Source organism: Mixophyes fleayi, chromosome 1 (genome assembly GCF_038048845.1).
Source record: "Mixophyes fleayi isolate aMixFle1 chromosome 1, aMixFle1.hap1, whole genome shotgun sequence".
NCBI classification, from domain to species: domain Eukaryota; kingdom Metazoa; phylum Chordata; class Amphibia; order Anura; family Limnodynastidae; genus Mixophyes; species Mixophyes fleayi.
Window position 1 is genome coordinate 416,499,119 of NC_134402.1, and position 16,897 is coordinate 416,516,015.

Consider the following 16,897-nt stretch of genomic DNA (forward strand, 5'->3'; position numbering starts at 1 on the left):
TGCACAATTAGTTTTCTATGTAATTGGCAGTAAGCTGTAAATATACATTTGACCTGAAGGGGGCGACTTTGCAAAGATATTAAAAGGAGCATGAACATAACTGCAGCAACTCAAATTAGAGAGCACAAAGAGGCACAATATTAAAGGCCCATCTTTACAGGTTTACACTAACTTTAGCCTCAGATGTTGGGAGATTTCAAAGTTCCCAGAATGATACTTTGCACCTTTGAAACAGTGGTCCTATAGATGATAAAAATAAAGAAAAAAAAAAAGTATAGTAAAGATGGGGCAATTAAAGTAGAAACTAAATGTACACCTCCAAACCAAGAAGAGGTCCTTGCTTTGAAGTATTAAACCTTTCAGCAGATTTAATGAACTGCACCACAAATATACAGTAATACGCTTTACTGCAAAGCTGCTAATGAGTATGGTAACACGAAATAACGTGATATTTCAAAAAACACTTTAAAACAAACCTCTTCATAGTTTTGCCTTAATTATTAACTCTTGCATTCCCAGCAGGAAGATAAAGACATGTATGGAACAAACCTGCATAAATTGTACATTTAATATACACATTTATGACGCTTACATCATTTCTTGACCTAACTAGCCATCTGAAGTCCAGTGAAAACCCTCTATACATCTTGTTAAAGCTGTGTATGGAATTGTGCACATACTGTCTATACACAGTGGGAGCGGCCATTTTGGGACTGACCTTTGTGCCTCAGTGCTACCCCTGGTTCCTTGTACAATGGCATCACACTAGTTACCTCTATGCCTAGGTGCACTTTCATCTGTAGTTTTTGCCACAAACATGGGCAAAGTCAGTTGTGCCCGTGAAGTACCCAGCAGCAACGACAGACATCCTTGTATCCCAATGCAACATTAATACATGACAAGCACAAGGCCTTCGACATGGAGCAGGAACACTAGGCGGCGACACTAAAGGACCATGCTTTTCATATAGTGCCATGCACCAGCCTATGTAAGCCCTACAATTATATCAGAAACCTGGCACTTATAATAAGTCATACCTTGGCAAAAAGCAAGTTGAGTTGTTTTCCAGACCCATGATAACCACCCTGGGAGAGAAACAACTTGACTTGTTCCTGAACCTGCTCTTCATCCAAATGCCAGCAGTTCTCATCGTCTATACTGGCTCCGGCCGTTGGATCTGGAGCACCTGTTCACATAAGAGATAAAGACAGATGGGTATTAATGTACAGGAAGGCTGCGATCTGAGGGCAATAACATCGAGACAAGGTGAAGCCTCTAATATCTAGTAATATCTAGCAGTCTAATTCTCAATGATTATAAGAATTCTCAAACTCTACTATTACTGATAAATCAGGATAAGTTATACCTGCACCATTAGTGTTGGTTATTCTGTGATCAGCAGAATCTCTTCCAGCTTGTAAGAGACATGCAGCTTAAAACAGTCTAACAATGAGAGCGATGTATCCATAGACCGTGCATACAAAACCTTTTTGTTCTTGGGAATGTGAATCATACGAGGATAGAGATATTTGATCAACAGTTTGGGGTATTTAATCCCCCTCATCCCGGAAATTATTTTTTTAAAAAATAATTTTTAACCACACAAACACAACCCAATTCAAAACATAATTTGGATCCTAATAACTTGATGCAGAAGACAACCAAATTATTAGTAAATTTTGAAGCAAAAGTATAAATGTACAGTGGTAAATACAAGGAGCCCTGGACAGACCCATCATTCACTATTCTTCTGAAAAGGTTTAAATGAAGCCCCGAATCCTTGCCAAAATGGCTGGATAAAAAAAAAAAAAAAAAAAAAAAAAGTCAGCTCTATTGGGTACAGCAAGTGTTACTTATATATAATTTATGATTTAAACAAACATACTCCCAATATCACTTTGTAGATTAGTGGGGAGTGAAACGCCTTTAAAAAAAATACAAAGTTCCACTACACAGCTGGTTTATTATAAGAGTTTCTCTTTGACTACTGTACTTTATTAAATCCTCCGTATTGGAGACACATATTTTAGTCCAAAGCCATTTGTGGATTTACTTTGTCTTTTTTTTCCACTGGCAACAAAGGTCATGTTAATGTTTCTCATCCAAGTGACCTCCTCACTGTAATGTATGGGTGGCCATGTAATGACAGACCTGCATTTTCCAGGACCACAGTGATGTAGCATACATGGGATAAGCCTCCAAACATTCAGTTTCACTTTGTCCAGGTGTCTCCATTTATATCTGGGTGACCACAAAGGTTCATAAGAAAACTTATGTTTTGCTGCTACCAGACAATCCCAATGCCCCAAGTACACTGGCAGGGATAACAGTCCGCAAGGTGACCCCCTGGGCAACATAGGGCATATTCACATCCATTACATAGCAAAGTGGTCCATCTATACACAGGAGTACTCCAGTGTGGATCATAACTACCAGTTATTCTATTCATAGTCACACCAAGCGACGTGATTGGTGACATACTCGGCCACTTTACGTTTCACACCTACGCAGTGATCTTACATCTAGCCAACAGGTTCATAACGCAAGTAAAAAATAGAATTGATAAAATAGATATAGTGCCGAGATGCCCTCATGCCAGGCTCACCGACACTTCACTGCCATCATCTACTTAGGATTGGTTACTGATCTTTTGTTGTGCTTGCTCACGTTTATTATCTCCTTTTGTAAGCTGTTTCGTAAAAGCATATTAGATGAAAATCTTATTTAAATTAAATTCCATACATGCGTGAGTTTATCCTTCAGAACAGACACATCGCCAATAGATTCTGCAGCGTTTTACAGAGAACTTTATCTAGCACGAGCCCCTGCCTCTGTGATGCTAACAATCTAACTTCCATATTTATAGTGTGATACTGTAAGTGTTTGTATCCACACACTAATTTGGGGTTCAATATTGACTGGTGTACTCAAATTTAAGAACTCCATAAAAGAGTCTAGGTGGTAAAGTGTGTGGTTGGAATAACCTCTTTACTTGCACATAAGTCAGTAGCCTGTCTGTAACCTCAACTTTGAAGGTCGACATTGTTGACTCAACCTGCTAGACCATCTTGCAGATGAACATAAGGGAACCTTATAATCCACAATAGTGGGAACCTCCTTTATTATTTGTGTTAACACATAAAATCTCCATGTTTTGAAGCAGTTTAATATTGGTGCATTAGAAATTCAGTATGGGTGGGAACTGCCAAAGTCTTTGTGGACTTTAAAAATACCAGATTCCGTTACAGGAGTTTTCCCAACAAAACCTAACATTTGAGTGTTCCATTATCCTAGGTAACACCTGTATTCTCATTGTCTTGTGTGTACTCAGAGGAAGTCAAAATGGGTCAGGTTCCGCTTTTGTAGATTAAGGTTTAACTACAAGGTTTAGTGAGGTTTCTACAACACACCTGTGACTGAGCACAGCCGAAACAGCTCCCATCACATACCTGAGCACTGAGCTCATAGGCCTGAAGGTAGTCTCATAACAAAGAGCAACTGTTAGCCAAACAAGCAGCTCCTCATTTTGTGAGCTATTAGGACATTCTTTCAGACTTATTAGCTCCCACTCATTCATCAGTGAACACAACACAGCTTGGGTGAAAAATTAATACAAAAGATACACAAGTCTACAGGGAAAAACGTAACAGTATACTGGACATCTTCAACATTTGTGCAACTACAGAAAAAGTTAGATCACCTATCTGCATAGGACTACAGTACACAATTTCCCTGTACAATATTTAAAATTTATCTTTTATACACAACATTAAAGTGAATGTGTGTGGTTTACCAGACATTTTACATAGTAACAAATCACTGGTGGGGGGATGCAACTGACAGTGTTACTGGTTAGAACATGGCCCACGTTCTATTAACATTAGTAGGGTAATTTTAAACACTATTTCTGCTGGTGGTTCTCAGATCTGCAAGCAGAAATCAGCGTTGAAATGACCGTACTAATGGCACGAATACGCACCATTACCGTGGTAATAGTGCGTGGGAGCATTATTCTCACAAGTAACGCTGTCAATTGAATTCCCCCCCAAGTGACTATCTAAAATAGTGTCTTATGGTGTGAACATGCCCTAAATTTCCATCTAAGACGACTGCTTCAGTAGTCCCCATATCACAATTTTACAAACTGGAAACGAAGACAAAAGTCACATGACGTCCGCCACCCATTTTATTTTTAAGACTTGTATGAAGAACATATGAATTACACGTGAATCTGCTTGGGTATTATTGTCTGAGTGACTTGCACATCAGCTTTAAGACCGGTCTTAAACATTAGAAGTACATATCGTTTGGAAAACACAGCAAAGGATGTCTGTGTCCACATGTACACAGATTTCTTAGTGGAAAAACACCAAGAGTTGTATATTGATGATCAGGGCTGGATAAAGATTTATGGAATACTGCACCACCAACACAGTATTGTCAGAATGATATAGTGGCGTTATTATAGAATACGTCAACCAGCATTGCGTTTGTTTTTTACCATTACCTAGAGATATTTATTTTGAAAAGTAAAAAAAAGTGGTTCTTTAGAAAGTCTAAAGCTTGGCTACTTTTTAAGCAGGGCATCCGTGTCTCCATCCAGCCCCACATGTGCAGGTCCACTAAACACGGAAAGGTCTGTCAGACAGGCGGGCAGAGGGCACACGGCTCTACTCGACATGTCACACCATGAGGGAGTCAGGTGCTGTGTGCCAAGTAGGCCAATTATTCTGTGTGTAACCCAGCACTAACCCCCCACCCTGGTTTCTCCACCTATCAGCCAGCTGACACTAAGGCAGTGTTGGCTAACCTGTGACACGCCCGGTGTTGTGAAACTACAAGTCCCAGCATGCTTTGCCAATATATAGCAGCTTATTGCTGGAAGAGTATGTTGGGACTTGTAGTTTCACAACACCTGGAGTGTCGCAGGTTAGCCAACACTGCACTAAAGGGCCCTTTCTTCAGGTAATCTACACCGACAAAGGATTGGGGGTGTTACAATAACGTACAGCAGTGACTGGTAATATATTGGGCACTATTCAATAGGATGTGACAGTATTGTAGCATATTCACTGAATGAACCTTTCAGAGTGATGTCTTCAGGCAGCTCCGGTGGAGTACTGCCTGTGTGCATGGACTTTTACATAGGAGACTTGGCAATTTATAAAGGGGATTTCAAAACTCAAATTACATTTGTTGACCTCGATTATTCACAAAATATTGTTTTGCAGTAGACTAATCTTACTTAATGGTCTCCTCCTGTCCGCTCACCTTTACATCTGAACTATACAGAGGTTTTGTTTGAAATTACTTTAGATCCCATTATTCCAGGGAAGAGTCCACAAGAACTAGTAGTATATTACTAAATGTGTTAGAAATGTGACCATACACTGGTTTACTGAGGAACCAGCACCTTTAAACACCTCTATAGGATTTTAAATTCAATATAGAAAATGTAACAAACTATGGGCATAACAGATGTTAATGATTAAGTTAGGAAAGTTACAGTCTTGCTACAAATTGAAGGATTTGCCCATGTTTATCAGATCATCAATAACCCTTTATATTTAAGACCGATGCAGTTTCAAAATATTTTGTTTTTAAACAAATGCACTAGACCTCGTTAGAAGACACAGCCACATATGTAACGGTAAAGTTTCCTGACCAGGTCTTTGAAACTGGCCTAAGTAACACTACCAGGTAGGGTAAAAGCAACTCCCCCTACCTGGGCACCATTCACTGGCTCTAGAGATACCACCACGCTATACGTGGTTCACCACATAACCCTAATACAGGGTCACTAAGGACGATGGCCACGCACGACATGCCAATCATTCACGATCTAGAGAACCAGGTGACGCGATCACAGCTGTACCACAAAGCCAAGGCAGAAATTAAGTTATGCTTTTGTGTCAGTACTATGTAATAAAGGGGGAAAAAAAAACCCAAAAAAACAAAAACCAACCATCCTTTTTAAAGAGATGGAGAACATGGAGATCTAAATGTGCTCCTGACAAACATCCTGTATCCAGTCAGCTTTCAGTACTTACGGTAACTCAGAGCCCCAAGAATTTCAATGGCTCATTTAAAGGTCTATGGCCTAAAATCCACTTGAGTCAATTGTGCGCATAAAAATGAAATGATGAATGATGGCATCTGAAAATGGAAACCAACGCCGCCATCCTCACTTGTGACGTTACTTCCATTTAGGACTGTGGTAGATTTCCAAACATTGCCTGCTACAGTTAATGATTTTAAAGAATATTAAACACATTGAGGTCAATGGTGTTACATCAAATGACCGCCCAATTCCACGCACCAGAAGCACATGTCAAACTCAATATAAACGCCAGTGGGTACCCAGCCTAACGCATTTATATTTAGATAGGTGGCCATAAGCTACTGGAGCCCACCATAAAACCTATGGATGACTTATCTATAAATCAGACCCTGAAAGCAACTTTGCTGCTCCTTAATATGAGCACGACCAATGATTTTATACATTTCGCAGAATGCTAAAATTAGGAATTACTGAATTATTAGCGTTTAAAATCTTAGACAAATGCAACAGTGGTTGAACCAAAACCACCATCAAATTGAAGAGGGCTATGTACCTACTGATCTTTTCATGGAAGTCCCCCACCCAGCCCCCCAACAGACCACTGCCTCCCAGCTATTAGTTACTGCAACTACATTTTATTAGACATCTGTCCCCAGGAAACGCAAAAATGATGGGAATGCATTTGCGGCATTTGTATGACCACCTGTCCTGTTAGGTAGCGCTACAACCAGACATCTTTGCAAGATCTGCCTGTCGTGGAAATGCCAAGAAATGGAAAGCACACAATTCATAAAGACAGGGGACTACCTTTTATCACAATACTCAGAGGGATTCGGACCACAGAACTCACCATCTCTGGCACAATGGGTACATAGCCGTTATTGTCTAACCAAAATTCACTGCATTGCTGTTTATCAGCTAATCACTCCAGCATTCAGCATACCCACTGCTGGGATTACAAAGTCATTCAAATCTTAAATTAGATACCAAGGAAAGGTGAATAGGTAAAATGCCACAAGTCCCAATTTAGTTTATTTTAATTTTTTAAACTTTTCTATGTATCTAGTAAAAATAATCCACCATCTTGTTATATCCACATGCAATTACAAAACTTGTAAAATATTAATATAAAGACCCTACATGCAGGAGGATGACTCCACTGGTATTAAACATTTGTGGTAAACCAGGGGTCTCCATATAAACATTTGCAGAGGAGGGAACAGGTGACAATGTCTGGCCCTTTGGAGGGGCGGGGGTAAAAAAAAAGAAAAAAAAAAAATAGATTGGAGACTGGGCACATAGGGATACTTTATGGTTCCTTATGTGGATATCCTCTTTCCCTATTAGTCTTCTTAACTATAAATGGCCCTGTGGAGACCCTGACTCCCCTCGTTTGTCTATTTACAAAAGACAAGTAAATAAAGAAACACAGGTTCACTGGGCAGCTGGTCACTAATATCTGCACCTAGCTGGGCATGGATATTAAAAATAAAAAATAAAATGTGCATTAAAAATGACCAGTTGACCCAATTGCATTTAGTTTATATAAAACGCACAGGATATAGCTGGTGCACAGTTCCACATGTGCAATACTACATGGTGACTGAACAACACTTAGGCCGATAGCTCAACCTGTACAAAGATAAAAGCTTGTCCTATAGGATTGGGGGATCATGAGTGTACAAGCACCTTTCTGCCTCTGTCCATTGCTATTCGGAGTCTTCAGGCTACTTTACTTCTTTCTGTAATCGCTCATCTGTCAGCGAGTCTGCTCTAATGCCACCAGTAGCTGCTGTTTTATTCAGGCATCTTTAGGTGGCTGTGTGTGCTTTGGCTCATGTTAGAGTGTTTTTTGCCTCCCCAGTTTTATAGCTGTGCGCTAGCGTCTATTTCACAACCATCTGTATTCCTCTGAAGATTTGGCCTACTCTAAAGTTCTGTGCTGCCAATGACGTAAAAGCTGTCACAATACTGAAGGCTGGTGATTGAACCTGGAAAGAGACACGTCCAAAGTCCTCTATGAAAGGCTGGTGTCAGTTCTTCTGTGCTGGTAACAGCAAGTGTGATGGAAACGTGACTTAAGGGACTATAGATTTAATGCAATGGAGCGCAAGTCAGTTGAAATGTTTGCATTAAAAAGGCAATCTATGGAATCATCAAGAACGGAGCTTGGCCTGAACATTCTATGCTGAAAATGGTTATTATGCAGGGGGTTAAATGAGCCATTGGGCAGCCACAAGTCAGGCATTGAAATCGTAATCTGCACCAAGACAGACTGTTTCAGAGACACTGTTGATGACATTACTCAGAATGCTGAACTCCTCATGGACAATATACTGAGAATACGCTCCTAAACGTTACCCTGGCAGGTTTTCCATGTAATTCATGGCAGGATTAAACTGGCCTTATTCCATTATTTAAAGAGATCCAGACATTACAATAGCGCTGTTACTGAAGGTACAGATATATATACAACTAGTAGTGATTGTTTTTACCCAGATGGAATAAACTGTGTCAGTACCCAAATCGTTACTAGTGGTTAAACAAACAGCACTACTTTGAACCTAATCTAGTCACACATATGGTTTTATAATACAAGTGGTTATTGGGAATACAGATTTTCCACCAAGTCCCATCCCAGCATGCACTTCTATAATATGATGCAAGGTGGTCACAATTATTTGATAGCATTTGCACATATTCCAACAGTTAAGGCAATTTAGACCAGGAGGCGCTCCTTCCTACAAGGGAACATGTCATTAAGATTCCTCCGGACTCTGAAATTCTGGTTATAATGCAGTAGGAGGTCTGGTTTTCTACAACCAAACTTGCATACGTGTGCATTAATTAAAATGACAGCTTGTTTTGAGGATGTATAATGAAGTAAAAAGCCATAAATTCCCATGAAAACAATGCACTCATGACAAGACAATAAAATAAATCACACCATCCAATGTATTCAGCTGTATGTACAGTAGCTATAAAAGTATTCACCCCATCATATTATTACATCACCAAGTCAAAAATAAACATTCCGGAACTCTTACCACTTATACACAAACACTAAAGCTTTTCACAATTACAAATAGAACCACAAGGGAGTAAATACATATGTAGCCAATGGTCTAACAGTTACAGCAGAGTATTGAGGAAAGTCTACCAGTCTGGGCATCACAATTCTCACATTCTTTCAACACAGTTTCAATCATATCAGATTGGATGGTGTTTCAAATCATTCCCCAGATTCAGTATTAATAGGATGGTCCGAGTTTTGACTGGGCCACTTATTTTTTGTATTTCACACACTCCAATGTGTGCATACCTTTTGTTATAGCTATGCTGAAACATAAAACCACTTCCAAACCAGGTGGTGTTTTGCAGACTGCAGCAGGTTTTCCTACAAGTCTAAGTTGCACCATTTATTTTGACACTTTTCTAGTTTATGCTCTGAACACCATTCTTCACAGCTGAGCAAGCTTCTTGGGTCCATGCGAAATGTTATGTTGGGCGCAAGCCCAATATGTTAAAAAGGTCATCCCGTGTCTCAAACCATGGACTCTTCCTACACTTGGTATATTGGTCTTCCATGTGCAATATTTAATGTGTGTTTTAGTGAATAGTTCTTGTTTCCCCCCCACATTCCCATGAAGTGAAGATTTGTGAAGCACCTGGGCTATTGTTCCATGGACAGTTACTCCCATCTCTGCTGGGCAGGACTTTCAGAATTGTCATATTCGACCCCCAAGTGCCCATCTCGCAAATGCTCCATTTTCCAGGATGACCTGTTGCAGACAAATTCAGGAGGTGCCTTATTCTCTATTTCTTCATGGACTTGCCGATGCTTTAGGGGATATATCAACTTTTCTTTGACTCTTTGAATAGTTTAATTTTTTTTTTATGCTAAAACTCTTGTTTGGAAATACACTAACTGCAGAACCAGACCAGTATATTTATTTTAAAATCAGCTAAACCATTGTGCACAGATGGACTTGCAATCATGTGAACACTTAAGACAATCGACTGCGCCAGAGATTCGACACCTCTTAGCAAAAAGGGGTAAATTCCCCCAAAAAAAAAACAAATCCCAAAAAACAGGTAATGACAAGGCTTTACGGTTTATTATAACTGAACAAAAAAAAAAAAAGACTATTTAAATTCAAGAATAAATCCATTTTGAGTCCATGAAAATAAAAATTGACAGAGGTCTGACTGCTATTACATACATTTCTGTGGCCTATTTAGAAATTAGGTTTGGAAATATTTTTGCACAATTTTTTAGCGCCTATGTTCTAGCTTCCAAGGATCAATGCACCACCAGAACCAGCTTTAGGAGCACCTTACTTCAGTATTAAGGAGTTACTCAATAACAGATTTGTAGCAGCTTTTACACTGTCTTTGTCTCTTAGGGCCCTGGAAATCATGGGAATTGGAAGAAACATCCCAGATTGATTGGTGTTGAAAGAGAATCTCCTGCTTCTGCCTTGTTGCACACATAGCAAAAAAAAAAACAAAAAAAAAAAACATTGCTAGCTTGACATCTGTTGTCATGAGGTGTATTTATGGATATATCCATGTGATTGCATGTTCCTTCAAGAAAAAAATTAAAAATAAAATAGATGTGAGGTCCCTCTGCTGGATGTAGTGTATAACTGAGAAAACCTGCTTTGATACAAGTGTTGCTGATTAATCCTCCAGAATGTTATATGCCCATTGTCACCTTGGTGACTGGTATATGACCCTACTGTCCAGTTGTTTGAAGATTTTGGAACATGACATCTTGTAATAGCTTCTTGAAATAAGAGACAGGCTTTGAAAAATGTCATCATTTCTTGGACAATTTATGGTAATCTGGTTGTGTGTCCTTGATTTGACAGATGGCCGAAGCAAGCACCTCATCCTTTCTTGCTGGCATCTGGAGGAATAACCCAAGAGATTAGCAAAAAGATTTTTTTTTTGTTTTTACCTTTTTATTGACAAACACTTTACCTTGTAACAAGTGTCCATTCCTTATTGCTTGTCCAATATTTGATGTGATGGCCTGCTAACTGGAATTTTTTGTTTGTGTTTGTTGTTTTTTAAAAAACAAGGTTTGTTTGTTTAAGAAAATCCCCCACTACACACAAATGCGAGCGATTTAATTTTGAATTCTCATACTTCATTTATTTTTAAATCCAGAAGCTCTTTCCTGCGGAGTCCTTGGAGGTGGAGATCTTTGAATGTTGTTCTCTGGATGTTTGACAATTCTACCACCACCATCTCATCACTGTTGTCAAGACCCATGTGTCTAGAGGCGTTAAAAGCTCAGTCGAGAGAACCTCGTAAACCCAATTCCCATCATTAAATTCACAGAAAAAATGAAGTTCTTGTCAATCCCACTTTCTTCCCCTTTATCAATTGTCCCATCTGTGGAGCCTTCCCCAGGCTGGACAAAGTAAGCAAGTGTGGTTCTTGCATATCTGCCTTGATATTTCTGTGTCAAATTACCAACATCCTTATCCCATAAGCATTGTGACAATCATTAAAACCACACATAATAAAGTGGTGGTTCTTCGATTCACATATCAGATGCTCTATGTAGAGAACTGTTTGGTTTCAAGTAACAGATCCTAAAATGGAATCAAAACCCAATTTTAACAGGCAGTAGATAAACTTCCTCGGAGTGTTAGCTCTTGAATTAAAGATTACTATTAGCAGGACTTTGTGATTGGGATATTTTGGGAGGGTTGTAGCAGTTTTTAGACCAGGTGGTTAGGTTTTGATTAACCCTTTCATACCCCCATTTAACATGCTGAGGGAGAGGTCTGGTTACAGACACAAACTTCCATCTTGTTCAATGTCACTGATGGCCTTATAGTCGCTTCTCTGATGAATAACCTGCAAACCGAGCAACAGTTTAGAGGTGGCCTGATTTAGGCATTCTTGCTTATCGAGCATTCACTGATCTGCTGCTGCCCACTGAGTGTTCCCCAGAGCTCTTTTTTTTTTTAAAAAAAAAAAGGCAGCCGAATGTAACATTTTATATGGTATCTGCTAATAGTTGGCCATAGACAGGGTCCCCACCCTACCTACACGCAGGTCACCCCTATGACATTAAACAGGCCGGTGTGCAGTCTTACACAGCTTCAAGATTCCCCAACCACCTTTTCCACCGCTGGAAAAGAAAAAAAGTAAAAAAAGCACACAACTCGTGTATTACTGACCCATGAAAGTACATATGTCCACATCCAGAAAATCCTTGAAAAATATGATTTATTTAAATTGGAGGACCTTTAACCTTTCTTGAATTTTCCTGAAGACTCATTTTGAATTTAAAAACAGACTGGAAAACAGCACACATTGGACACAGTGCAAGTATTATAGATTAAAAGACAATTGGTAATCAGAAATAGTAATATGCAGGGAATCCATTGAAAAGTGAAGTGCTACAAGGTTTCTAGACAGAAGTTACACTTCTCCTGTAATATGGCATCATGTCATTCCGTTAAATCCAAAAGTTGTACAGCAACCATGCAAAGATGATCAAGCCCACTGCAATAATTCTGCATGCCATGACTTACGACAAATGGGGGGATGGGTGATCTTACCAAAGGAAGCGCCACTCACCATGAACTTGATTGATTTCAGAGTTCTGTGACAGAATTTCATCTGCTAGTTTCTGAGCGGTCGGCAAGACCTCTGTGTGGTGAACTGTAATCAAATACTGTACAAATTTCTGCAGCTGGTCTCTGTTCATTTGAAAGAGGGTCTCTGAAATAGGAAGATGCAGCTTGACCTGATCGGGCTTGCGGATGCGGTATAAAGACAGCGCCACCACATGTGCACAATAGAAGATGTCCTTGTTCCCACAGCTGCAGGTCACTGAGGTAATCTTGCAACGGTCAAAGCTGATGGCTACATTACAAACGGATTCCGGCTCGGACTGTATTGCAGGCTCAGTCACTGTCCCACTTAAATGAAAACCTGGGAAAAAACAAAATGATATTACAAAACAGATTTCAAGTCAACATAAAAATGACAGATGTTATCAAGTGAAAATGGTAGGACATTACGTGGTATGAGCTTTAACCATTACAAAGATGACCTGTAGATTTACATTAAGAAGCTGACCTATAAATCATCTTTCAGATATGCAGCTTAAAGACCAGGTTAATTTTAGACAAGAAAATTGCCAACTGGCGCTATAGTTAAGTGTTAGTAGAAACAAAAGCTATTCCAACCTCATTAAACGTCACTACTCTAAAGCTGGGTACACACTACAGGGTTTTTGTCCAATAATCGGCTCAAAACAGTCGACATACGACCGCTTGTTAGAAAGTCGGGTCAGTGTGTGTAGTGACACGATGGTCGAAAGTCTGCCCAAATGGACGATTATCGCCTCATTTGTTTGGTCGTACCGTTCAATATTTTCGTTCCAATCTCCTTTCCGCTGTGTAGTGTATATATTTCTGACCGATCCCTGACAATCCTCCGATACTTCCTCGACCTGGGGGGTGTGTATGTAAATTTGTGATGCCTGTACCAGTCCCACGTGGTGCGTTATCCGCACATCACTGATTTGTGTTTTGTATACATGTGTATTGCACCTGTCTACGTTGTGGGCGATGCCTATTCGTGTATAACCTAGTGTATGGAGATTTTGGGCTATATCTTTAACCCGTACAGCACCATTACATACAAAGGGATTTTATTAGGGAATAATTATTGAATTGCACTTTACAAGTTTTTTTCTAAGTTTTATGTATGGTAAACTTCTATTTTATAGGAATGAAAGACAGAGTGGTCTCTTTATGCTGTTTTGGGTGTTAACTATAGCGAAATGCCAATGTCTTTGGTATATTGTTACATCCCTCGCAAATGTTGCTTCAGTGTGTATGAATTTAAAATCATTGCTCATGACAGCATGGCTGTAAAAACCTCACTACTGGGACGTCCGTTATTCCCTTTATCGTCTGTAACAAGGCTAATGTGTACGCAAGTCCATGGACCGAGCGATCGGACCATCGATCGGATGCAAAATCAATTGGCATAAAAAGTTTGGTGGAAAATCCTGTAGTGTGTACCCAGCTTTAGATATACAAAGGAACCAAAGGTGTGGGAATGGAATTACAAATACAGACTAGTCAAGGTTAGGATTCATGCTAGTTGGTTGAAATTGTCAACCATTGATTTCGATATTTACATTCACATGTAGAAAGCAATTTTATTTTTCAGTTTTAAGGCAGCAAATCCCATGTATGAGTGGTGGCTTTTTGGCTAATTTTAGCCAATGTCACGACAACTTTTGGTTTGTTTTTTTTGTTTTTTTTAACACCCATGTGTACGAGCTCCTAGAGTTAACATTGTGTAGAAATGTTTGAGATTTAAGTAAACCACATAAACTGGCAGCAGTGTCTAGTAACCCCTCACCTAACAGCAAGTTAGTATGTATACAAGCTTACACATGTAGAACAATGATTTGATGCAACAAAAGTCACACCCAGTTCTAAAGATATTACACCTTTAACATATGCTTTATCGGAAGGCAGCCTCAGCCGTACTGACAAATTGCATCACTATTACAGTCATTGTAGCAAGTGCTGAAATTGACATTTTAGAAAGTGTGAGTCAGGTACAGGAATCCAAAACAGGAAGGTCCTCAGCCAATCACAATATAAATGAATGCTGAAAAAGGTCAATATTTGTGCTCATAGCATCATGGTGCATCACACTGAAACGGATAAGGTTTGCAGCAGGTTCTGGCTGCATGTGCATTTCGAACCAGCCTTAGGACTTGCCAATAGGAAACTATTGTTAATGATATATACATTAATTATATATATATATATATATATATATATATATATATATATATATATATATATATATATATATATATATATATATATATAAATAAATGTCTCCAGGAATATCAACGGCACATCTTTACCTATTCTTTCCTTCTAATATGACACCTGATCCAGGTAGGTAGATTATACCAAGTGGATGTAAAGAAACACAATCTAGCTCCTGCATTCACCACAATATCACACGCACTGAAGGATCAATTCATGTTAGGTTATCAGGGATAAAAAAAAAAAACCTTTCCTTCAGTCTATATCAGACTTGGGTTGCAGCCAAGATCTAGGTGAAATAGTGGGGAGTTCCAAGACAACTTATCTTCCACTGAATTCCTTAAAATTACATCAATGTGCAAATCACAAGCATGTTTGAAATAACAAAGCTTCACATCCAAGAGCAACTGGAAGGGAAATCTTCCAGTAAATACTCGGAAACTGCTTGTGATAAGTTGATCTATTCCATGTGATCATCTTTATTACCTGCGCCCTATTTGCCCCTGTAACACTGGTAAAATTTGAAAGATTCCCACTATGAGTAAATTCCCATCCATGAAAGACAGACAGAAGTCTAGTATTACATTAACAGAGCTACAAATGTTAGTGTACTCCTGCAGTTATAAACAGACTCTTACAGGCCTGAAATGCAATGCTTTAACATTGCATTCTAAAGGGGCAGATTCAAGCTAGCTGCAGGGCAAGTAAGGCAGCATGGTGGCTGAGTGGTCAGCACTTCTGTTTCTCTGTGCATGAGTTTAATTCCTGAACATGGCCTTATCTGTGTGGAGTTTGTATGTTCTCTCAGATATCGAGCTTTCTCCCACACTCCAAAGACATACTAATACGAGTCGGTTAATTGACTACCGATAAAATGAACATGTGAGAGTGGGAAGCTCAGTTGGGGTAGGGGCTGATGAAAATAAAACTCTGCAAATTTGTGGCCCTAAATAAATGAGTGAAAACGAGCAGATTTTACTAAACTCTGATGCATTGTATCTTCACATAGCGCCACCTATAGGTTAATTTAATCGCTCCCCAAGCATCAACTTTTCTCAAGCCTTTTCTGCAGCACAGTGCACTATATACTGAATGAGCACAACTATCTTGGCACCAATTGTCCCTTTCAATGTTGCTTGCAGAGTTCATAGGCAAAGCAAATGCTAGCAGTTTGTGTATACAGGTCTATTTGACCTATCAGCATCAAGAGCATGTTTGAACACCCTCCCACCAAACATATAAACAAATTCATACGATGCCTCCACATGTGGCTGGAAAACCCAGATGGACAGACCTAGTGGTTCGGAAAGACTGCTGGTGAAACCACAGCGCTATTTTAGAGTCGTCCCCCCCCCCCCCCCCCAAAGGATCTGAAAGTCTTTGGTTTCATCCTGCAACACTCACATAAATCGGGATTACATGCTGAAGCCTTGAGCTCTCCTGAAACATAATATATTTGGTTTCTGCCAAAGTTATATTTACTTGTCAAAGTCCGCTTATAGTGCAGTATTCGGCTACACTAGAAATAATAATAAAATTTCCAGTAGAGATTTGTATGTGTAAAACCTACACTATATCATTGAAAGGCCGCCTTCTCAGATAGCGGATCAGCTCATGCAGTGGACGTCCATGCAGACAGGTTACCTATAAACCACACCAGACACGTCAGGGAATGCACTATACACGTAATAGTTTTGCTATGCTCCCTCCTGGCAGGGAGAGAGGAAACAGCATGTCAAATATGCCAATGTCATGACTTGCCTTAGTCACACCACATCTTGCTCTAGCCTCACTGCTGGGTAGCTTTGTTCAGCAGTATATAACAATATAGATTTGCTGCTTTTCTAAGGAGGAGCCGACCAATAAATTTTTTTTTTTTTTTTTTTATTAGCCACCAAAAACACATTACCTCAGCAGTGACTGGTATGTATAGAGTTATGTACATGAATGGACCAAAGTGCAAATTGCCATATTATTATTATTATCGGACTTATAAGGCACCACA

At 39.4% G+C, this 16,897-nt stretch overlaps 1 protein-coding gene across 1 annotated transcript in view; it reads right to left on the reverse strand.

Moving 5' to 3' along the window:
• Positions 1 to 16,897, reverse strand: part of ZSWIM6 (zinc finger SWIM-type containing 6) — a 72,470-nt gene that overhangs the window by 27,523 nt on the left and 28,050 nt on the right. Inside the window, exons 2-3 of the mRNA XM_075183085.1 lie at positions 12,665 to 13,021; positions 1,038 to 1,186 (exon numbers count right to left, since the gene is read on the reverse strand). Of these exons, the coding sequence (XP_075039186.1) occupies positions 1,038 to 1,186; positions 12,665 to 13,021 (506 nt within the window). The remainder of the gene's footprint in view (positions 1 to 1,037; positions 1,187 to 12,664; positions 13,022 to 16,897) is intronic.